General features: G+C 41.3%; 1 protein-coding gene across 1 annotated transcript; it reads right to left on the reverse strand.

Annotated features, from left to right (window-relative positions):
- Window positions 1–11,704: 11,704 nt before the first annotated feature.
- On the reverse strand, window positions 11,705–23,643 carry XRCC2 (X-ray repair cross complementing 2). Its single transcript, XM_042477538.1, has 3 exons — window positions 23,491–23,643; window positions 15,462–15,543; window positions 11,705–13,050 (listed from the first exon to the last, which is right to left on the reverse strand). Exons 1-3 carry the CDS (start codon window positions 23,527–23,529, stop codon window positions 12,341–12,343), a joined length of 831 nt encoding a protein of 276 aa, XP_042333472.1. The 5' UTR covers window positions 23,530–23,643; the 3' UTR covers window positions 11,705–12,340.
- Between the last annotated feature and the right edge of the window lie 1,724 nt (window positions 23,644–25,367).

Here is a 25,367-nt window from a genome sequence, read left to right on the forward strand (position 1 = left end):
GAAATGCAATACTCTCCTACAGGAGGCCTAGCTATTAATGTGGTAGCAAAACTGTACTGGGAACGGAAGTACTGGTTGAAACTGCAGATAGGGAAGGCACAAGATTAAATGTGCCTCCATAGGCACCATTACTGTCATCATCATCATTATCATCATCATCATCAAAATGTATCCTTGACTACTGAAAATTAACACACTCAGGAGACAGCTAAGTTAGAACTCCCAGATCTGCTGGTTTTCTGGATGAGGATCTGGTTGTTCCTGTTTATTTTGCAGAAAACTACAGAGTCATGTATGTATAGTCGCAGCTGTGCACCAAGCCAGACACAGGCTTCCTATCCAGAACAAAAACTAGGCTTCTGTTGCCTGTAGCCTAATATTACATTGTATTAGTTGACAATGGAGGCTAGTAAGAGTTGCCTTGCAGTCCAGTCCTGGGAAAAAGGTGTATAGAAATAAGGCTGAGAGGGTGTGACTTTGCCCAAGGTCACCCAGTGAAATTAAAAATAAAATACGTTTGTGAAATTCTGCCACCTCAGTTATTGCTTTGAGTTTTACAGTTGCCGGGTTCAGACTCCCAGATGATTCTTGCATGGGTGAGCTGGGAATGGAACCCTGGTCTCCAGAGGCATAGGCCCAAAACACACTGCAGAAATAATCCAGTTTGAGACTGCTTTAACTGCCCTGGCTCAGTACTAGGGAATCTTGGAAATTGCAGTTTACTGTGGCACCAGAGCTCTTTGACAAAGAAAGCTAAATGTCTCACAAAACTACAGTTCCCAGAATTCCCTAGCATTGTCCCGGTGCAGTTAACGTGTTTTCAGACTGGATTATTTCTGCAGTGTGTTTTAGATCATAGTCCAACACTCAAACCACTATGCCACACTGGCCCTATACATGCTGTCTCTCTAGCAGCCACAGTGGTAACAGTCCCAGTTTGCTGTGTGTGTGTGTGTGTGTGTGTGTTATATGCCTTGAAGTCCTTTCTGATTTATGGTGACCCTAAGATGATTCTATCATGGAGTTTTCTTGGTAAGATTTGTTCAGAGGAGGTTTGCCATTGCCTTCCCCTAAGGATGAGGGAGTCCCCAGCAATGTCCTGATGCATTGCCAGGTGTGATACTTTAATCATCAGGTAGTGGCAGCAAGTTCTTTAGATAAAAGGGAGTCTCAACGGGTCCCATCCAGCTCCAGGAGAGGAGGGGGAGCCACAGAGAACCCTCACAATCACCCAGTGGGTTTCACGGCCAAGCTGGGAATTGAACCCTGGTCTCCAGAGTCGTAATCCAACACTCTAACCACTATGCTCAGACATGAATTTTAATACACAGTGATCAGTGTATCTTCACATCTAAGCAACAGATAGCTGTCCATGTGTCCACAGAGCCTTCCAGGTGTGTCTGCAGCCACATCAAGTCTTCACTCAAGCTCTTTTCCTTCTCTTCAAGATGCTGAATGCTATCTCTGTTGAGCTGCTCCTTTATTTGAAAATTTCCTCTGGTTAGCCCAGGCTTAGGCAATTTATGTATATATGTTCTCAATGTACATTTCAATGTAATTAGTAAAGGTTTTTTTTAGCTAAGTAATTTGCATACTGACTGCTTGCTTTATTTTGCTGAAGCTAGTTCTGAAGAGACCCAAGAGATTTAGTGCTTTTGCTTGCATCCTTTGCTGTTGTTGCTGTCGTGTGCCTTCCAGTCATTTCCTATTTATGGTGACTCTAATGCATACTTATTATGGGTTTTTCTTGGCAAGTTTCTTCAGAGGGGGTTTGCCACTGCCATCCTCTGAGGCTGAGTGTGACTTGCCTTAGGTTTCATGACTGAGCCATGATTTGAACCCTGGTCTCCAGCATTGTAGTCCAATGCTCAAACCACTACACCATGAAGGAGACTGATTCTTAATTGGAACAGGCATCATCCTTCCTAGACAAAGGGCTAACACTCCAGGAATCTACCTGTAATCCAACAGCAGTGGTTTGTATGATAACCCAGTGGCAGTGTAACATCTTGGACAAAAGTTTCTTCTTCCATCTTTAAAAGTAAAGAGGTAAGTAACTGAACCTAGGGCCAACACATCTATCCCAGTTAAGTACACACTGAGCATGGACAGAGAAGCAATCCATTTCTAGCTACTTTATCCAGCTCTCGCACATCTGCATTAGGCATAAGTCTTCCGGATGTGAAAAATGCCCTTCTTAGAACTATTTAGGCACTTCTCTGTTTTTTTGCCACAAACAATCCACCGCGCAACCTCTCTGGCTGACAATTCCCCATTGCTACATATAATGCCATGTGAACAGGGAAAAACAATTTGAGACTGGCACCCTGCTTTGCTTACAGCCTCCCGACTTATCAGCGGATCCGACAGAGGTTTTCTTCTGAATGGTGCTCATGGTTTTGGCAACACATGCGCCCTCACAATGGGAACCATCATTTCCTCCGAAGCTGTTTTTGTCACTGCTTCATCTCATTCCAAGCTCAATAGCCATTTCCTTCACAGAGGCGATTTTGTTTGTCTGGATCAAGGCCATTCAATCAAGTGGGAAGGGCGGCCTGAGAGAAAGAGAGAAAGACTGCAAGCACTGTTCCCACGTATCGCCCAAGGCTGATCTTTACGCAGCTGTGGCTCTGAGGGACACCTCTGGAAATAAAGGGCAGCTTATTATTACCCATCTTCTCTAACTCCTGTCAGGGAACGAAAGATCCTGAAATCAGGAATAGCTGTTGCACAATGTTCCTTTATAGCTCTCAGTGGGCCTTCTTTCCTGGCTCCAGCTGCCTCTACATGCTGTTTTTCCTCCGTTCTTTTCTTCAATATTTTTTCCAGTTGACTTAATTATTACAGTGCATGGACCAGACTGAGGAAAATACACCGATAGTTGGAGTTGGCATTGCACGGCGAGTGGCCATTGCCATGTAATGACATCATTTGGGAGGCGATTGGTTGCGCTCCTGCTTGAAGGGCGTCTCTGGCCGGAGGCCTTTAGGCTTGCTTTGACTTCCCCGATACAGAACAGAGACAGAGCCTGTCTTTTGCCAACCGGCTTTGCTGCCAGTGCCCTGGCAAAGCCTGAGAGACGTTTACAAGAAGAGTACAGTACACAGGTTTGTGCCGAGAGGGGAGGTTACAGGGGTGTGCGTGCCTACGGGGACAGGAATACAAAGTCACTTCACAGCTCCGGCTTGGACCCAAAGTGGGGACAAGCGCACAGAAAGCACCCAACGAATGGCACCCAGGCAAGAAAATTGGCTTTTCTCCTCCCTAGAAGTACTAACACTGACTGAGAGGGCCTGCATTTGGTCTCTTGGGTTGGAGCACGGAGCATGCCAGAAAGGAAATTTAATTTAGTGGTGCACAAATACAGAGTGTCGCGCTGAGCTGTTTGGGGAGCTGTGATGAGCAGTCTCTCTGGAAGGGATTCAGCTGGATCTGTGAGGAGCACAGTTACGGGAAAGAGTTCAACTCATCTAGGAATCTACCAGGTGGCCTTAGGCAAGCAACTGTCTCAGAGTCAGCTTGGCGCAGTGGTTTGAGCATTGGATGATGACTCTGCAGACCAGGGTTAAGTGTTGATAGAGAGCCTGGTCATGTTTACCACAGTGAGCCCACTGAACAACACATCCACTGGTACATATAGGGATCACTTTGAGGCCCAAGTACCTGATCCAGAGAGGGATCTTGAGGGGAAAGTGGGCAAGGTGAGTGACAGGGGTCCAAGGGTTTGGAACATTGAAGTCAGCCTGGAGAGGGGAATCTATCTCACGTATATTTGGATCTCTCACATATAGAATCATGGAGGTGAAAGAGACCCCAAGGGCCATCCATTCCAACCCCATTCTGCCATGCTGGAAGACACAAACAAAGCACTTCCTACAGATAGCCATCCAGCCTCTGTTTAGCCTCCAAAAACAAGGAGACTCCACTACCTTCTGAAGCAGCGTATTCCATTGTTGAACAGCTCTTACTGTCAGGAAGTACCTCCTAATGTTTAGATGAAATTTCTTTCTTTCTTTCTTTCTTTCTTTTTTTTTTTTGTTTCTTTAGTCCCCACCTATTTATACCTACCAACCTACCTACCAACCTACCTACCTTCATTTATTTATTTCTCTCTCTCTCTCTCTCTCTCTCTGTTGGCAGGACTTGGAACACTGATTGCTCAAGGAGAATGGGCCTTGCAAAATGTGTTAGATTTTCTATTTGCTGTTTTCTTTTTAATAGTTTGATTACACTTTTTAAATGCTTGTGTGTTCATTTTTAGCTATGCTTGCTTTAACTGTTTTAAGCTGCCTCAAGGGAAAATAATAATAATAATAATACCCTGGATGATGTGTAGGTCACAGCATCTATGAGGGACATGACTGCAGCTTTTGAGAACTTGGTCTCTAACTTCATATCACTAATCTCTTCTGCACAGAATCACCATATGCTCACAAGCAAGAGATACATTCATTGACAGCTGCTAATCCACAGCGATTTTAACTTGTCCAGTGAAAGTTATGCTTAAGATGGTAAGTAATTCACTGATTACCCAGGAATCCAGAGATAGTTGCAAATCCAGAAACATCTGATAGCACTGGCTTTTCAAACATCTAAGGTCTTCAGAAAATTAGGGTCTTTTTCTGTGATTATAGCTGTCAAAGAAAACCAGTATATTTGTGGCACAGCACAAGTGTAAAGCAAGTTGTTAAAATCATGACTAGTGTGATAAAGTCTGAAAGCTATAATCTAATTTTCAATTTCTAGGGATCATTTTTTTACATTAAATTTCAAAGACACTGGTGTACTCTTGTCAATCATGCCTCGATCCAAATAGATATAAAGAAATAATGTAAGATTATACTATATGTAGTTATTTCCGAGCTTGTCACTTGTGATGAGGGGTACAACATATGCTTTGCATTCGAAAAGACCCAGATGCAATGCCTGGCATCTCCAGGTATCACAAAGAAAGATTCCAGGAGAGACAGAGTCAGTAGAAACAAGATAGTCCTGTTTAAATATTTGAAGGGATGCCATATTGAAGAAGGAGCAAGCTTGTTTTATCCTGCTCCAGAGAACAGGACATGGAGTAATGGATTCAAACTACAGGAAAAAAGATTCCACTCAACATTAGGAAGAACTTCCTGACAGTAAGAGCAGTAAGTGGAGGAGTCTCCTTCTTTGAAGGTTTTTAAAGAGAGGCTGGATGGCCATATGTCGGGGTGCTTTGATTCTGTGTTCCTGCATAGCAGGGGGTTGGACTGGGTGGCCCTTGAGGGTCTCTTCCCAACTCCATGATTCTAAAAATCCTGATTAAGCAACCATGTTACTCATTATAAAGCAATTGACTATGTTCCAATCTAGTGTACAGATCATGTGAACGTCACCACTATAATGTTAGGTACAATTTCTCAGGAACTGAAAGCATGATCTAGTTTTTGGTAGGGTGGGCTTTTTCCCATAAGGTGGTTAGTGCGAGATATCTGGGTGAGGGCCAGGGGAAAATAATATACTGGGGGAAAACAAAAACAAATGGAGATGAGATGCAAAAAAAAAGAAAAAAAAAAGAAAAAAGACTTTAAAAAATAAAGCAGGAACTTGGTTGTGTGCGTAGTAGGATGTAGGGCTTCATTTGACAGTGTGGAGACGTTGGCTTCAATCCATTCAGTCCACCATAAGTGAGTTTATTAATTGCACTCTTAATGAATACAACTTAATATCTGAGTCCTTTTTTTTAAAAAAAAGGCATAGTTACAATCCCCAAGCATGCAGTGAATATATTTTATGGAGTGGTCAATAAAAGTTAACATTTCTTGCTAGCACCTGGGAGCCAGGTAAGCAAATACGTTCCCAGGCCAAAACCAATGACTGAAGGTACTTCTTCCAAAAACCAGTAAAACAAGATGATACAGTCTTTCAGCATGGGTCTCTGGAGTCAGGAAAAAGCAAAACCTTAAGAGGTCAGGGCGCTGCTTTTTCTTGTGGCTACCACAGCCTCTCCTTTGGTGGTTAGTGTATTTTTTTTTCAACAAACATATCTTTTTACTGACTCTACAGCAGTGACTCCCAAAGTGGGTGGTATGCCTCCCATGGGGCCAGTGGAAGGATCTAGGGGGGTGGTGAGGTGGAAAGGGGGCAATGAGGGAAAACGGGGACAGCAGGGGGACTTCAGTCAAAGTATTGGTGTGCAAGAAAAACAAGGGGAACTAATGGCCTTTAGGATCATGGTGAGGATAAAACTTATTTTCAGGGTCCCCAAAAAACCACCACACAGCCTCACTAATCATTTTTTACGGTGGCGTCTCCTACTCTTTGCTGCTCATGTGAACTCACTCCCTTACTGGAGTCTTTCGCTATATGTGGCAATTGGGAAATCCATGAGAGACTTGGGCACAGGGCATCACTTTTGTGGCTTGAAGCGACACCATTTTGGGACAGACTGGAGCAAAGAGTTAGAGCACATGGTGGCAGGGGAGAAATGGTGGCAAAAAGCAGCTTTCAAATTTGGGAGCCTGCTTGAGCTTTGTGAGCTTTGCTGGGATTTCGCTGGCAGGTTGGAATTGTGCTGCTGCTCCTGCTTTCTTTCATCACACAGGCAGAGAAAAGAGGTAGCAGAAGCAACAATTTTTTGTGGGAGCTGTATGGGGAAGACATGTCTTTGGGGAAAGAATATCTGTGCTCGATTCTTGGAAAGAGTCCTTTGTCTTGGAGCAGCTTCTGCAGTTAAAATCTCTCCCTTTTCTGACCCACACCAGTCTCCAGTCCAGAGCATGTGGCCTCTGTAAACTCCCTACATACACACCAGCTATGCCTTTTCTTCCTCAATGAAGGACTGAGAGTCCCCTTTCTCTGGGGAGAAGCTTCTTCCTTGCACCTGGTCAGCTTGGGAACAGCAACTGAGCAGCTGGCTGAGCAGCAACCAAGAGGCCTCTTGTCTGCACTGGCCTTTGCTGCAAGGCTGTCATGGGCGAGAGGCTTCTTGGTCGCTGCTCCCAGGATGACAGGGTGCAAAGGGAGCCGTGACTGAGCAGTCAGTCGATCAGCAACTAAGGAGCCTCTCACCTGCGCCTGCCTAAGCTGCAAGGCTGGCACAAGCAAGAGCCCCTAGACTCCAGCCCAAACAACAACAGCCCAACGTCAGGCTAGAATCAGACATATTGGAGCCAAAGCAGACACCTGATAGCCAGCTGAGTCTTCCTTCAGGTCCATAGGATTCACAGTGGGAAGAGCAGTTGAATGAAAAATCTCCAAGCCCACAGGAAAGGTGAAGGCTTTGGAATTGGGCACAAAACCTCCCTCACATAGGTGGGTTACACACCGCCATTAAAGTACGCGCGGAGCTCCGCGCATAAAAAATGACAGCGCGTAAAAAATGACGGCGGACGTTCCAGACGGCCGCCGCCATGAGGACATCACGGCCGCACCGCCTCTATATGGGGCGGCACAGACGTGACGTCCTCGCTCCGCGCCAGGGTGCCTAGTGCGCTTTTAGCATGGACCAGGAAGGAGCTCCATTTTGGAGCTCCTTCCTGGTTTGCGGCGCCGCTTTGCGTCGCTGGGCGCAGCCTTCAGACAGCTGCGCCCAGCGAAGCAAGGGAGAAAGGGGCCAAGCGGCCCCTTTCTCCTCCTCCCTGCCGCCGCGGGGTGTCCTTGGGGCTTGAAGCCCCAAGGACACCCCTTTTCAGGCTGCTGGGAAGCGGCGTTTTGCCGCTTCCCCACAGCCTGAAAAGCGGCGGATCGGGGCCTCAGCGGCTGCCGTTTTGGCAGCTGAAGCCCCGATACACCGGGGAAAGGGGCGGGTACAGCCCGCCCCAAATGGGCGGTCTGTAACCCGCCATACAAAGCAAAAAGCTACATCCACACAGCTGTGAAGCATGCACTTGAAATGATGCCTAAGAGATAGGCATGGCTGAGCTGGCTGGCTTTATAAGATGGGAGCTTATTCAGTTAAATTACTGGAAGCAAACTTTCAGTTCACCTCTCAAGCTGGCTCTACTGTGAAGATTTATGACCCTTGGTCTTTTTACTGACTCTGTTCTATTCAAGGCTTGTGGCCCTGGACTGTTTGATAATAGATACTTCTTATTGCTATGACCGAAGCTAATTTTATACACAGTATTTTTAAATAATTTTGTGCATGAAACAAAGTTTGTGTACACTGAACCATCAAAAAACAAAGGTGTCATTATCTCAATTTTGAAGTATTTCGGATTTCGGAATTCCGGATAAGGGATACTCACTCAGCCTGTATAAGCAGGTAATGGAGAGAATCGAGGGTGTAATATTTCCCTAGGTTTATCACAATCTTGAATAAAGAATCAAGAATTAAATGGTTTTATTATTGTGTGGATCACTCTTAGTTTTTAACCCCTTATAGAAATCTAATGGGAAAAGTATATGAATTCTTGTTCAAGGTCTCTCTAGTAAATGACCTTATTTTGATCAAACCATGCCTTGCTGCAACAGGCAAAGATGCTGACAATAAAAACTAAATCAGAAAACTAAAGCTTCATCTTCCCATCAAAGTCATTATAGTCTTTTTGAATACTCTGTAGAGAAGGTAATTTAAATTCAAGGTTACAGTACATGCAATTCACTACACTTTTGAAAGCAATGGAATTAGCAATCAAATGCCATCATGTGGAAGACCATGGGGAAACCTTGAACTGCAAAAGGGTCCTATAGAAATGCGGAAAAAATGTATTTCAAAAGAAATATGTAAGTGAAGTGATAGTGGAGACCAGCTTTGTACACTTATTTACATATCTTGCAGTTAGATCTAATGCACTGGTAAGCAAAGAGCACACAAAAATGTAAGAGGACAAAAGGAAGAGCTAATGAGATTGAAAGCTTGTTCTGGACCGTGAATGAGCTATACAGCTTTTGTATTCTAGCCAGTTACTCATACATACAAGTAAAAGCAAGAGAATAGCACCAATACTAATCCTCCCACTTAATGGTTCACGTGCACACTTTAAGAAATGAATCCTGTTGACCCCTTGATCTTTCAGTGCTGTTGGATACCATTGACCCTGGATCCTTCCAGGATATCTTGTCTGAACTGTAAGCAAGTGGACTGTGTTGCAGCAGTTTCACTCCTATATGAATGGCCAGCTTCATAAGGTAGTACTTGGGAATAAAGCCTAGTACCATGAATTCTCCAGCATGGGATTATATAGGGACCTGCTTTGTCCCCCAAGCTATTTCACACCTCTACTGAAAATGTTGTGTAGTGTCATTCCAAGCTGTGGAATATGTAATCTTCAATATGCTAAGGACACATAGGTCAGTTTCTTCTTGATATCAAGTGAATCTGTGTATGTGCTACTTCCTGACTGCAACAATGGACTGAATAAAGGCTGATAATTGCAGCTCAAACCAAACAGAACCAAGATACTGTTAATGGGTGATTATTCTGTCTAGATTAATGATGTTCATCCAGTTATGGCTGGTGTTGCACTCCCTGTGAAGGAGCAGGTTTTTAGCTTGAGGGCTCTCTTGGATTCATTACTATTACTTTAGGTTCAAGTGGCCTCAGTGGCATGGTGCACCTTCTATTCACTTCATTTGACAGCCCCGCTGTGTCCCAATCTGGACAAGGATTCTGGCGTTAGCAATGTATTTTTCACATGTGCATTTCAAAGGACCCTATTAATTCAATGGGATTTATATCAGCATTGATTTGTTATTTAGCAAATTTTTTTTTTAGGTTTATCCTAGAATCAGTTTGATTAGCAGTTCAATTTGGGCCATAAAATATAGTTGTGGAAACTCACCCTCATGGAAATAATTTCACAGCTGGACAATATATTATGCACTGTTATCACCAGAATGGTTGCTAAGTTTTCCCAAGAGAGCATTTTATCTGCTGATGCTGTACGTACTACAAAACCACGCTGGGGTGTAGTTCCCCTAGAGGAGTCATGTTCTAGTGAAAAATTGTATTTCAATCTTGTTCCAGTTATTCAATTGGGTTCTGATACTTACCCAGGGGTAGGCAACCTGCGGCCCGCGGGCCGGATGCGGCCCGGCGAGGCCTTGGGACCGGCCCCAGCCCGGTCCTGCCGCCAATTGCCGCCGGGGCCTTTGGCATCTCGCGCGAGGGGCATGGTGGGGCAATTGTCTATAGAAGCCTCAGAAACATGCATTTATCTTAACATTTTTTAAAAAATCAGCATTTTTCGCGTGTCCTCCATTTTTTATTTAAAAAAGTGTCCTCCATTTGAAATTTTTGTCCTACATTTGTCCCGGTTTATTTATTTATTTATTTATTAAAACTATTTAATTATTTATTTTTTGGCTTCGGCCCCCCAGTTGTCTGAGGGACAGCAACCCGGCCCCCGGCTCAAAAGGGTTGCCTACCCCTGTACTTACCTATGCTTAGAACAGATCAGCTGATATCACCCTCCTGCCCCTCTTCATTCTTGGACAAGCCCAGAGGGAACTGAAACATCTAAACGTCTTCTGGTAACAGCCATCAGAATATCTCTTGGTTTGCTCACATGCACTTTCTACTATACTTAAAACCCCACATCAAACCATTGTGACCATGACTAAATTTAGTCTCTAAATCTCTAAAGAATTTGGTTACCCTAATATCTCTTGAACAGCTAACCTCTCATGTCAACTAAAGGAGAAATTCAGACATGACAAAATCACGTCCTGTTCAGCCAGAATTGCAAACAGGGGATTTTGGCCCTTCCACTTGCAATATGGGATAACAGTATTAAGTATTCTTAAGAGGTTGCTGTAATGACTGTAACAAGATAGGCAGCACATTCAAGCCATTTCCACCTGAAATTCCTATCTAAGTAGTAAGTATTGGCTGGAATTCAGCATTGTAGTAGTGGATGCATAATCTTGTGTTATGCATCTGTAACTGATCCATATTCATGAAAACTATGTAGTCGTGATCGTGTCATTATTGCCATGATGGTGAATGCCCTCCCACATTTACTTTACCGCACAGTTGCTGGATCAGGCGAAGGAGGTCTATCTAAGCTGGTGATCAGGGCAGAGGAGAATGACATTTCCAACACCTTCACACCAGGCAACGAGGACATGACAGGGATTCTGCTTCTGATCATCACAGCCTTGTTGGCTGGCAAAAGGCAACTGGAAACATTATCTTCTAGCATCTCAACTGCCAGCTGAATGGATCTCCTTCACCTGATTTGGCAGCTGTCTGGTAAGGCAGGTTTATGAGGGGCCAAGAGACACTATTTAGTTACACGTATGTAACTAAGGAGGCAATGTAGAATTCCCACCATTATCCCCAATTTATCTGGACTATAAACTTTTTTAAAAGAAGCTTATATTTTTAAAGACATGTGTCTTTAATTTGTACATAACTCAAGCACTTATTCCCCCCACCCCCCCCCCCCAAATCAATCAGCATTTGCTTTATAGAGTCAATATGGTCTCTTTCTGCCAGAGCGATTTCTCAATTGTTCAAATTGGTTTGAGTCCCCTTTGGGTCTATTTATTTATTTATGGGATCTATATCCCACCTTCCTCCCAAAACAGGATTCAAGGCAGCTTATGATAATTTAAAAAGATAAAACCATAACATTAATTACAAAAGTTAAAAAATAATTAAATAATACTTAAATAATTTAGGAGAGAAAAAGTGTGCATAAATAAATAAATATTCTGGAATTCTGACATGTTGCATGTAAATTCTTCACAAACTTGGACTATTTAGAGATCACACAAGTTGCTCTTCTCACAAGAATTTTATTTGTTTTGTTCTTGCACGGCTTTCGATATTTAGAACTCCAACAAAAACCAAAGACTAGTCTAGAGAGTGAACTCCAGTGTAACCCTAGGACTATCCCAGATGACAGTGAAATCTTACAAACTTATATACAGAAGGAACACCCATTGAATTCAAAAAGGTAAATTGATACTGGGCTGGAACCTGAGAAGGTAGACTGAAAAGAAGCTATTTAAAAGAATAGGGAGAATACAGTGCACTTTTTTCCTGCCATGTTCAAGTGTTTGTTGTGCCTAGCACCACCTAAATGTGCTAACATAATCTTATACAACAGACGGACTCAAACCTAATTGTACAGTATTCAGTCATTAAACAGCTTCTACTGCTGTAAGATGGGTATTAAAAGCAAATAATTTTTATTAGATTTGATGGCTAGCTGATTTTTCCCCATTAAGCTTCAACACTTCACTACTGTCAATTTGAATTTTTGCACAAGCAAAAAAAAGATAATCTTGTGGCTTTTAAAATAACATTTGTACCAAAATGTAAAAGTTATATACATATATATTTAAAAACAGCATATAATGTTTAAACTTGTTTGACTGCAGTGTCAACACTGTCCCCTTTAAAAATAGTCCACTGTTAAAACTGTATTCCACCTTCCATAATGCTAAACGAGCGTTTTATCACGGTGTTATTTCGTATGTGACAAGAAGTAATAGAAAATCCTTTGGTGTTGCCTGGATGGCTCTGTCTGGAAAAAAAGATTCGATGGGTTATCAGCTGTTGCCATGACTTACAGAGGTAAGGCCGATAGTCCACATCTCCATCACCGTGGTGTTTTCCACAGCTTTCACCAGCATTCAATGATTTCTGCATGATTGTCTGAGTTGTTGCAAACAAAACTAAATGGTGCTCCCTGACAAGCTTCTCAAGGAACTGAGCACATCTCCTTAAGTTTGCTTCCTGTAGGCTAAGATTCTCTCCTCCATTGACTCTATCAATCCAATAAAAAGCTGATATACTGTCAATAACCAGAAGGCAGAGGGAAGGGTGAGAGCAAAACATGTTTTCCAGAGAATAAAGGGTAAGAAGCAGCTGAGAGCTGCTGTTGCAATTAACAAGAAAAAGCCTCCCCAGACACTGCTTTATCATCTCTTCTGTGCCTTGGGATGATCTGTGTTCCAGGATAGTCACTAAACGCAGCATGTCAAAATGAAAGTCAGTATCAATAAACAGCAAACCAACTTCCAAACCGCCTCCTGATTTTGGAAGAATGCAATGGGCAATAAGATGATAGAGCATTTCTGTTTTTCCTGTTCCCTCTGGGCCATGGAACTCAACAACATCTCCTGTTCAACAATGAAGAAACAAGTGTTCAAGCTATAAAGGCATCTGCTACTCAAGAACCAGACAGAACTATTTACAGTAAATTTACAGCGCTTTATAAATAAAGGTTAATAATAATAATAATAATAATAATAATAATAATAATAATAATAATAATAATAATAATAATTTATCCTTCAGCCTAAACACATCACACATACCACGGTCTAAAGTAAAAGTCATTTTGTACATATTTAACTACTCCAACCAAGAAGCAGATTAACATTAACCATTTCCTGAATATTCATGCACTAACAGGGAAGAAATGACACTACAGACAAGGAGAAAAGAGCTTGGGGAGGGGGGGGATGTCATTGGTACCTTTCTGAGCAAAGGTTTCTCAAATCATTACCCAGTTCAAGATGTTACAGTTCAGGAGTAAACTGGACTACAGAAGGAAAAGAGGACTACTGTTAAATCCAAGGAACAGAACAATACAGCATTCTGAAAGTCAATGGAAGTCTCCCTTAGGAGTATAAAGTGGTCCCTCCACATTCACTGGGGCACAGGACCCCCCATGAATTTGGAAAAAATGCAAATAAAAAACAGTATTCTTTTTACTCGAGAGAACACCTCTCTAAGAATTTCCAGATCCTCCAGTGAAACTCTATGGTCAACATCTGACAGATGTTGATAATAGAATCATGTTGGAGGACTTACAAATGCCTAGAGAAATGTTTTTTCTAGGAACATCTAGGCCAGAGGTAGGCAACCTTTTTGAGCCGGGGGCCGGGTTGCTGTCCCTCAGACAACTGGGGGGCCGAAGCTGGGGGGTGGAGCTTCCACCCTCCAGGGGCGGGGCTGCATGCTCCGCCCCCGGAGTAGTAGTAGTAGTAATAATAATAATAATAATAATAATAATAATAATAATAATAGTTCCAAGCATGGAAACTACTACAAAGCAATTTAAAAAAAAAGGAAGAAAGCATGCACACTGTCTCAACCCAGAAAGGCACAAGGTCTGAGAGGGAATTGGCACAAAGAACACCAAGGGCAAGTAAATAATATAATAATAATAAATAATAATAATAATATAATAGTTACAAGCATGGAAACTACTAAAATGAAATTCAAAATACTGTACTGTAAAAGGCAGAAAGCATGCACACTGTCTCAACCCAGAAAGGCACAAGGTGCTGAGAGGGGATTTTGCATAGAGAACACCAAGGGCTCCTTCCCGGCTTCTGAGGGGCCTCAAGGCCCTCAGAGGCCGGGAAGGAGGAGGGGGACACCCGCGCGGGCGGCTCCGCCGGCTCCTTCCCGGCCTCTGAGGGAGCCTCAGAAGGAGAGGCCTGGGGCCGTGGTGGCCCTGGGAGGAGCCCGCAGAGGCCCAGGAGGCGGCGGTGGCGGCCCGCGGGCCAGGGGTTACCAACCCCTGATCTAGGCACTCCAACACAAATCCATGGCCAACTTCTGGCAGAGTTGCACTGGAGGACCTACAGATTCCTAGAGAGAACATATTAATCAAAACTGTAAATAATCAAAACCACAGAAGTCAAAGCTGCAAATGTGGAGGGCCAACTGTACTAAGGAAAGAAGAATTATCATTTCATTTTGATGTTTGAAAATGAAAGTTGTAATTGTTTAAAGGAATTCCTCACCAAAATGCAGTCAGAATTATCATTGTTATTTACAGGTCAAATGCATTAATCGTTCATTATTCATTTAAGGCTTCCTTAAAGTGTCCTACTAGGAGATACATTCATTAGTGTAGAACAAAATAAGGCTTCCTTAAAGTGTCACACTGGGCCAGGTGTCTCTGAATGTTTACAGCTGGGAGATGGGGATGAGAAAGACTTGCTATACATAAAATACGTACATTTGCACTTAGTTTTTATGGAACAGCCAGTGTTGTGTAGTGCTTTAAGCACTGGACTATGCCTCCAGAGAACAGGGTTCAAACCTCTGCTTGGACAAGGAAACCTACTGGGAGATCTTGGTCTCTTACCCTCAGAGGAAGGCAAAGGGTGTGAACAAATATTGCCAAGAAAATGCTGTGATATTTTTGCCTTAGGATAGCTATGATAGAAAATGACTTGATGGCATGCCGCCGCCACCACCATGTGGAAAGTTGTTGTGTGCCTTGAAGTCATTTATGACATATGGAGACCCCAAGGAAAACTTACTGCAGGGTTTTCTTGGCAAGATTTGTTCAGATGGTTGCCTTTGCTTTCCTCTGAGGCTGAGAGAGGGTGAATTGCCTAAGGTCACCCAGTGGCTTTCCATGGCCAAACCAAGACTTGAATCCTGGTCTCCAGAGTCATTGTTCAGTACTCAAACCACTACACCACACTGGCTCTCTCATGGCGAATACTCACATTTGAAAGTGTCAATATTGTTAGGTTTTGGGGACTGGGTTTTTTTTTGTCTTTACCATGAATGGGATATCCTTCTTCAGCAAACAGACAAGGTTCAAGATCTTTCAGTGAATCTCTGCCTTCAAGTCGTGCAAGAAGCTTTGAAGGAAAAAGAAAGGCATCTTGTTATTTAAAATTATTGCATCTACAACTAAAATGTACACAAGACTGAGTATAAATTCAGTGACTTACCAGAAGTTGATTTTAGATGCTTTGTTGAGCTACAAATACAGAATCTCATTTATTTTTAAAATTCTAGATACGGACCCATACTGTTGACTGAAGGAAACAATATTTTTATGAAGTTTATTTGTCTTGTTTATTTCTATGGTGTTTAAGCACAATTGCTAAGAAAAAGTGCCATATTCTGATGTAGTGCATCAGCTCCTCCTAGAGTATCTGGTAAGTTGACAGAATGCTGAGAAACCCACATAAGCCAAATCATACCTCTTTATTACCCACAACACATCCTGAAGTTAAGATCTTTTTGCACAATGTCATGTCCAAGTGTATTTTGTCAGCTCTTTTATAATAGAAGCATAGAGTAATTAAGATGGCAGATCTACACACTAAGTCGTTTTTAAATTTGCTGACTGTAACAGGGACATTAAAAAAATGGAAGGTGTCATACTTTTGAACACAATAATCAGACTCTGCTAAAAGGCTGGCTTCCATTCACATCAGATTTCCATTTGCCTATCTGTAACCTTTAACTTTTCTTTAATCTTCCTAATATCTCATCAGGAGGTCCAATGTGTTCTCTTTCATACCATGCTGTCCGCAATGAACATTGAAAATGCTCTAAAACCTGAGATCTTACACAAGAAGATGAGAGAATTACCTAAGTATATTAGCTTTACAAATTTTATTTTAAATTGTATGTGAGAGTGAATGTGCGTGTATATGAGAGAGGTAGGGAAGAGAGTGCAAGAGAGGGAAGAGATTTTTGGGTTCCCTTGTTCCTCCTATTTTCCTCTCAAATAAACGTTTCTTCCATATGAGAATCATAGAATCATAGAACCATAGAGCTGGAATAGACCACAAGGACTATCAAGTCCAACCCCCTTCTGCCACGAAGGTAGACAAAGTCAAGTATTCCCTGTGACAGATGGCCACCAGCCTCTCTTTAAAGACCTCTAAGGAAGGAGACTCCACTATACTCTGAGGAAGGAGTGTGTTCCACTGTCAAACAGCCCTTACTGTCAGGAAGTTCCTCCTAATGTCAAGGTGGAATCTCTTTTTCTGTACATTTGATTGTACAGTTTTCAAAAAGGAACTTCTTATAATAGTCTTCTTCATGTGAAGGACTGTGTGGTTGCTCAGCTACCCTTTAAGTTCTTTGTATTTTCAGGTTTTTTGGAGGGGAGGTAGTTCAACTTTTTTAAGATTGGGGCAGGAAAATCCAAACTCTAGTTATTCTTTCCATAAGAGTGGGCTGAAGAGAGGAGTCCTTGGAAATAGGACTCAGAAACTGTCCAAAACAGCTGGACAACCTAAGGTTTCAACTTGACTGGTAGCAGCCTATCATAATTCCTTCTGAGGGAACCTAAATAAAAGGTCCACTAATATGAAAAGTTATTTTCCCACCCAAACTTGAATTGGGGTGCACACACTCCCTTGCAATACTTTTGTTGTTATTCACCATCAAGTCGACTTTATAACAACCCTATGAATGAGAGACCTACGGAATCCCTGATCAATGACTGCCCTGCTCAGGTCTTCCAAATTCAAGGTGCTGGCTTCCTTGATCATGTCTATATTTTCTGCTGCCATCCATTTTGTAAAGCATCTTTTCCAGAGTTTCTAGAACTGTAGCACTTGGGCCACTACTAGAAGAAAAATGTGCATTTCTAATGAGATTAGTGCGAAGTATAGCAAGGTTGCTCCTGATCATAATAGATGGAAAAGTGATGGTTGGTGGCAGGGCAAATAAAGATATGCTGGGCCTCTAAATTACATATGTCACAGGCAACATGACCCCAAACCATCATTTAGCCATTATAATGCAAGATTTCTCCTTCCTCCTCCTCCTGAGATTGGCTGATTCTGCACCAACTGTAGCCTTCCAATAATTGGGAACACCCACACAAAGAATATTAGAGCGGTTGACCTTCAAAGTTACAGAGATATGCATGATGGTTGTTAGATTCCTCCTAGACTATAATATTTTGGGTTTTGAATTAAACAAAATTGTTAAGGCCCACTGCCTCTGCTTTATGTTAAGGGGAATACTAGGCTGAAGAGTACACCTATGAATTTAGATTCATAGTGGGCATCTTTGCTTTCCTTTAATACCCAGAATTCCTAAACAACTTCTTTCTAGCTTGTCTGGAGTTTAGTTGCAGCTTCTTAGCTTTCATCTGTTTAGACTGACAGAAAATAAAATCATTCTCAATGGTCCTCATCGTGCTAAATTTTGAGATTATCACTTCCAACATGAGAGCATTGTTAAACAAAAAGTAAGCTACAACAATCCATATTGGAGTTTGCAACAGAACTTCCTCCATTGCCACTCCTTGTTGGCCACCTACAGCAAACACTGACAACCCCTACATGGTCCCACCATATCTGACTGTGCCTTCTGTTAAAAATTTGCTGAAAGGAATAGAAGAACTAAGAGAATGGTACTGCCCCAGGACCTTTCTAGAAGATAAACATCCACAGAGAAGCTAAAGCGATCTTGTTTTCAGATGCAGGCTGGATTGAAACACAGCCATATAGGCCATGAAGAAAAGGTCAAACTATCTTTCTTCTTTATTTGCCCATTTATTTTATGTTGCAGCTTTCTAGATAGAATGGGCCATTTATTTTGGCCCCTCAGCTTCATGACATTTACCAAGAAATTCCTGGACAGTACAGTGAGAGAGCCTAATGCAATATGGATTTTTGTGTTAGATGGACAAGTCTCTCAATTTAATGGGGTGTTTTGTTTTAATACCCTAAATGTCCTGAGGTACCAGAAGACAGACACAAAACACTTTCAGATGACTCAGCATTGCAGTCTGTGTGATATTTTTGCATTTAAAAAGTTTATGTTGAGATTGTTTTCCCTAATTGTTATTAGTTGAAGTAACTGCCTTTAAAAACAAAGGACAGACCATCATCACACTTCTGACTCTCATGCTTTCTTCTAAACAAGAGTTGGTAGTGACAATCTTTTGGGTCCAGGTTATCTAAAGGACCATATTCTTCCATACAAGCTTGCTGGGCTTTCAGACTTTTGAAGAAAACACTGACAACTCCTACATGGTCCCACCATATATCTGCTTGTGTCATGTGTTAAAAATTTGCTGATATGTATAGAAAGTCTGATACCACCCCAGGACTTTTCTGGAAGATGAACATCCCCAGGGAAGGTAAAGCAATCTCGCTTCCAAATGTAGGATGGATTGAAACACAGCCAAATAAGCAAGGAAGAAAAGGCCAAATTATCCATCTCGCCACCTTATCCATTATTCACCCTCGCTGCCTTAAGAAGCATTATGATGGGAATATAGGAGAGGACATATTTAATGGCTCCTTCTAGGTTCTAAAACTCCCATCCTAGGAAGACAATGCTGGCTCCCTCCTTCTTGTTGTTCTGTTCTTCATATTAATTGACTTTTAGGGAGTGCTTATAAAGAAAAGGTTTTTAATATTAGGCTGTATTGCTTGTATTTCTTGCTTCTTTATTGATTTTAATGTTTAAAAAACCCCTGTAGTTTAATTACATTCTAACAATAGCTTTTTGCATGTTTTTACCTATACTGTATACATTTTTATACTTGTATCTGTGGAGCCCTTGGTTTCCTGAAAAGTAGTTACCTTACAATAAATTCCCACTTTCATTTTCTAGTAGAAAGAATCTAGCTCAACAGAAATGATACAGAACCTTGATCTGAAGACAAAGCGCACAAACAAAAATGTAGTAAATGCATTCTGCACAAAATATTTCTGGGAGACCAGCACTGCTTGTGGAAAGGAAATAGCTCAGTGGGAACACATACATTTTCCATCCAGAAGGTCCCTGACATTTCTTGTCAAAAATCTTTCAGGTAGCAAATGATCTGAAACACATCCTAAGCCTGAGGTGCCGGGAGAGATGCTGCCAAAGCAGAAAATACTCAGCTACTTGGATGAAGAGTCTGTCTTGGCAGAAGGCAGTTTCCTCCATCAAGTGCATCATCACACTGTAGCTGCTCTTCTAGCATTTTCCTCTCTCCTAGTGGCTCCCAAGAAGTACCACACTCATTTATTATAGGGAAAATATTAGTGTAATGGTTCAGGTGTTTATCTCACATAACAGCAGGAGCCTAACTGCATATGCAAATTATTATAATTTAAGTACTAATACACCTGTGTTCCATGTGTGTGTTTACTCTCTAGTTTTTTTAAAAGCAAAATAAGTACAGTCATTTAGCAACATGCTGTGTGTGATGGGCAACTTTACAGAGGAGCTAATGCACAGTTTTCTGGAAGAAAGAAAGAAGAAAAACTCCACAAAGACCAGGATTTATGTTAACAGCCTTAGGCCAAACTGTCACAATATTAAATACCAATAATTATAAAATGACTTTCAGGGGCAGCCCTGTTGAGCATAGAGCAAATCAAAAACCCACCAAACAATGATACCTTTTGTACTGCAAATGGATGTTTGAGAATCTCCCAGTGGACTACATGGCCAGAAAGAGGAGGTTCCAGCCTCCAAATATCCTTCCATACCATCTGAACTGAGAACAAAAAACAGCAATATGCAGGCCCATGACTAACACCTTCAATTTTTTCCCTCCTGTATGGTTTTTAACACCTTGCCTGATGAAGAAGCCAGTGGAGCTTCAAAAGCTTGCAACATGTAATTGTGCTTTTCAGTTGGCCCAATAAAGGTGTCATTGTGAAGTCAAAGGCTTTCATGGCTGGCATCCATAGTTTTTTATGGGTTTTTCAGGCTATGTGGCCATTTCTAGAAGAGTTTATTCCTGACATTTCGCCAGCATCTGTGGCTGGCATCTTCAGAGAATATTGATGTGTCATTGTTTGGTGGATATAAAATGACTATTCCAATCCAAAACAGTTCCATTCCAAACAATTTTTTCAAATTTTACTGACTTAAACCCAGTAGGGGAACACCTCCAGCAGCATTTATTTATTATACTTTAATCTCACTCTTATAGCAAGGTAATGTGCTCTTTTTCCTGCCCACCAATTTTTAGTTTTCTGCGGGTTTTTTGGGCTGTGTGGTTGCGTTCTGGAAGAATTTATTCCTGACGTTTTGCCTGCAAATATGGCTGGCATCTTCAGAGGGTCCACCATTAACTCCGTCTGTCAGGATCAGTGGACTCAGTTCCCAATAACCAAGAGAACATGTTAGTGTGATTTAAACAAAAGATGTTATTCTATGAATTGAGACAGAAGTTCCTCTGTCCAGGGTTTGTGTTGGAACTGAAAAGTTTTCCCCCTGGATCATACTTAAGAGTTCCCATCATCCAGCCGCCCTCTCTGGCTACGATCCCAAGCCTTTGACCCAGATCAAAGTGACTTTTCATGTTTCCCCTTTCCTTTCTTGAATTATCATTCAATCGCACTTAAGGAAATCCCTGGTTTACATCCCTGATCTGCTTGCATGAACAATGGGGTCATAAAGCCACAAATTTCTCTCCATTTGCCATTTGCACCCTCCTGTTGTTTCCCAAGCAGTGGTTAAATGCCTGTACTGCAGCCATTCACTCAAGACCACAAGGTTGCGAGTTCAAGACCAGCAAAAGGGCCCAAGCTCGACTCAGGCTTGCATCCTTCCAAGGAGGGAGCTAAAATGAGTACCCAGACTGTTGGGGGCAAATTAGCTTACTTGCTAATTAGCTTACTTGCTGTCCACCGCTATGATCTTTGGAATAGCAGTATATAAATAAAACAAATTATTATTATTATTATTCCACAGGATTCCTATTTCCCTCTCAATAAATCACCATCTACCATAACGCTATATCACCATGCCATCTTACCATCATATCATCTTGACAGAACCATGCATATGGTTCTGACAACCATGAACATGTAAAAAACACACTTCCTCCCAAACAAGGGTCCTGCAGGTATATGTACTCCACACACTTCCATGCCACCACCCTCTGAAGATGCCAGCCACAGTTGCAGGTGAAACGTCAGGAATAAAGTCTTCCAGAATACAGCCCCATAGCCTGAAAAACCCACAGAAAACCATTGATGATGGCCGTGAAAGCCTTCGATTTCAATCCCCCCCCATTTGTTTTCACAACTATCCAATGAGAAAGGTTAATCAAATGATAAAAAAATGCTTCAAGGTAATGTTCCTGCCCCAACATTAACCAACATACTATAATGGCACAAATGCATGACCAAAATGAAATTCTGTCATGATGTAAACAATAGTAACTAATAGTTACTAATTCTTAGCCAATAAATAACATAAGAATAGCTGTGCTGGATCAGGCCAAAGGCTCCTCTAGACCAGCATTATGTCCTGGTAGCCCAGAGGTAGGGCAGGGGTGCCAAAACATCCTCCTGTTGAAGCTTCATAGCAAACTGCAATGTACAGTACTACTACTCATACTTATGCCCCCTAAACTATTCATAGTCTCGTCTTCTTGTAAATCCATCCAAATTGAGGACCAATACGTGTTTTGATGGAAAACTACAGTTTCCCAACTCATGTGCTGCATGAAAAATTATTTCGTTTATCCATTCTGAACCTTCCATCACTCAATTTCAACGGACGGCCCTGAGTTTTAATATTATGAGATAATATTATATCAATTTCTTCCATACCATGCATAATTTTACACACCGCTGGCATGACTAGACTCATGGTCTCTCCATGAGTCTAAGGCTGCTGCCACATTGCAGACATAAAGCAGTTTGACACCACTTTAACTGCCATGACTCAATGTAGTTTGGTGGGGCATCAAAATTCTCTGACAGGGAAGGCTAAATAACTCACAAAACTGCATAACCCAAAATTCTACAGCACTGAGTCATGGCAGCAAAAGTGGTGTCAAAACGGCTTTTTTTCTGCAGTGTGGCAGCAGCCAAAGATGCTTCAAAGGTCACAAAACAATGGAGCAATGGATGCAAGCTACAGCAAAAGAGATGCCACCTCAACATTAGGAGGGAATTCCTGACAGTGAGAGCTGTTCAACAGTGGAACAAACTCCTTCCTCGGAGTGTAGTGGAGTCTCCTTCCTTAGAGGTCTTTAAAGAGAAGTTGGATGGTCATCTGTCGGGGATGCTATGATTGAGAGTTCCTGCATGGCAGAATGGGGTTGGACTGGATGGCCCTTGCGGTCTCTTCCAACTCTAGCTGATGTTCATTTTAGCTGACCCTTCCTACAATTACAGTGGTCCCGCCACATTCGCTGTGGTTAGGGTTAAAGGACTCCCATGAATGTGGAAAAACTGCAAATAACAATAACAACAATAATACCCTATTTCAACACTTTTGCCTGGTGAAGCAGCCGGCGGAGGAGCTTCGAAGGCTTGCACACTTGTTATTTTGTACAATTTTGGTTGGCCCCATAAAGGCATGCATATCACTGCTGTGTGTACTTTGTGTTATTGTACAACTGCCAGGGAGGATTAAATTCAAAGATATAGCTGTGTTAAGTCTGTAGAATCAGTATAGAACTTTTTGGGATCCAGTGAAAGAAACTGGCTTTTCCTAGACTTCAGTCTACTTCCTCAGGTGCTTTTTTTTAAAACCAGAGGTGGATTAAACTTCGTGTTTTGGGGCTGTTATGTATCAATACATAATATATATTATATATACTGTGTATCTATATATTATATTATATGTGTATGAGAACAATATATATATATATATATATATACACATACATACATACATACACACACACACACACACACACACATATATATCGCGCTGGGAAGGAGGGCACAAAATGGCCTCATGTGGGCTTCCCTCAGGCGCCCAACTGGTTTCGAATCAACGCTTTCGACGCATGAGGGGCAAATATAAGAACCAGCCCTCCCCCTCCCCAGAGGGGCGTGGCCTGGTGCTGTCAGTCACTGTCTCACCTGCGCACCCGATTCCGCCTTCCCAAACCTGTCAGTCATCGTCGCTTCAGCCACGAGCGCGCAGGGGGAGGGGGAGGGGCCGGGAGTGATGGCGAGGATGGAAACCCCCGCAGCTTAAAGCCTTAAAGGGCCATCGGGCACGTTCGGGCTCCAGCGCGCACGCGCCCTCAAACTCTTGCGCAGGCGCACTTGGGGCGAACCAACGGTCCAAAAGAAATAAGTTTCCGCGCCCTTTCTGCTCTGCGCATGCGCAATGGCCTTTTTAAAACTACTTATGGCCCTCTCTCGCTTGCCTCTGATTATGGGCTTTCCTCATACAATAATAATAATAACAACAATAAGAATAATAAAATATTAATATAATACATTATTATTATTATTACAGTATAATAATATATTTTAGAGGAACAACATAACATTAATATTAATATAATAATAAATTGTTATAGTATAATCATAGGTTTTTGTAAGAACCATATAATATTAATATAATAATATATTATTGTAGTATAATAATAGATTTTTATAAGAATACAGTATAATGTAATATAAATATAATAATAATATATTATTATAGTATAATATTTTATAGGAACAATATAATATAATAATAATATGGTATAATGTTTTATAGCATAATACATTATTATAGTACAATATTAGATTTTTATATGAATATAAGTATAATAATATAGTATATTTTATAGCAACAATATAATATAATAATATAGTATATTTTATAAGAACATAATATATATTAATAGAAATATAGTATAATATATATTGCATAATGGTATAATAATACTGTACTATAATTTTATGATATAGTATAAATATAATAATATAGTATAGTATAATATATATTTTTATAAAAATATGATATAATATTGATGTAATAATATATTAAAGTATAATTTTATTTTATAAGAATATTATAATATAATAATATTATAATTTATTATTATTATTATTATATAACGTTTAATAATGATGATAATATTTCCCACAGCACATTAAAATACGAACCAAAACCCACAAACTGTTAAATACAAACCCACAATTTTTAAAACACAAATCACAATAACAATAATAATAATAAATTATTTATTTATAGCCCACCCAATCACAAGGAATCCGGGGGGGTTACATGAATAAAAATATATACAAAATACAATTCAAAATTGAAAATTAGCCCCTTTCCTATCCCCAATCCCCCTCACTCCCTCCAGGATGGAAGATGGCGGTTGTTGCCATGGAATGAGGGCTCAGTTAATTAACACAGTTAATCCACATGTGTACAAAACTACAGTTCCCAGAATTCCCTAGCACTGAGCCATTGCAGTTAAAGTGATGTCAGATCAGATTATGTCTGTAGTGCGGATGCAGGCTGCTGTTGTCTATTCTTCCTCATCAATGACTTTTGCCTTCTTTAGTACATTCTGATGTTGCTTGATCTCAACTGTTCCAGTTTTCATCTGTAAAATATTGGTGGCAATGCACTTCTGGGGGCTAATGAGGACAGGCCATTCACCCCTTTTTTTTAGCCATAGGCAGTCAGGAGCGAGGTGAGGTGAGGGCCCTAAAAACAGCCTTGGTGAGTGGTATAAGTCCCAGAGCCTCACTTTACCTACCTAGAGTGATAGGCTTTCATTTGTAGATTGCAATGATCTATTTTCTGTCCTGGTGCATTTGTGGTGCTTTCTGTGGTGGAATACTTGAGCACTTTGCAAATGCAAGTAAATTAATCCTTTCAGTATCCCCTGGAGAAGGTGTACATGAAATTACAAAATAATTGTGGAAAGATACAATTACTTTTGTGGAACAGAGGAATTGCATGATCCAAAACAATCTTCTGATGCAGTGCTTCTTAAAATATC

This window comes from Sceloporus undulatus, chromosome 6 (genome assembly GCF_019175285.1).
Source record: "Sceloporus undulatus isolate JIND9_A2432 ecotype Alabama chromosome 6, SceUnd_v1.1, whole genome shotgun sequence".
Classification (NCBI taxonomy): domain Eukaryota; kingdom Metazoa; phylum Chordata; class Lepidosauria; order Squamata; family Phrynosomatidae; genus Sceloporus; species Sceloporus undulatus.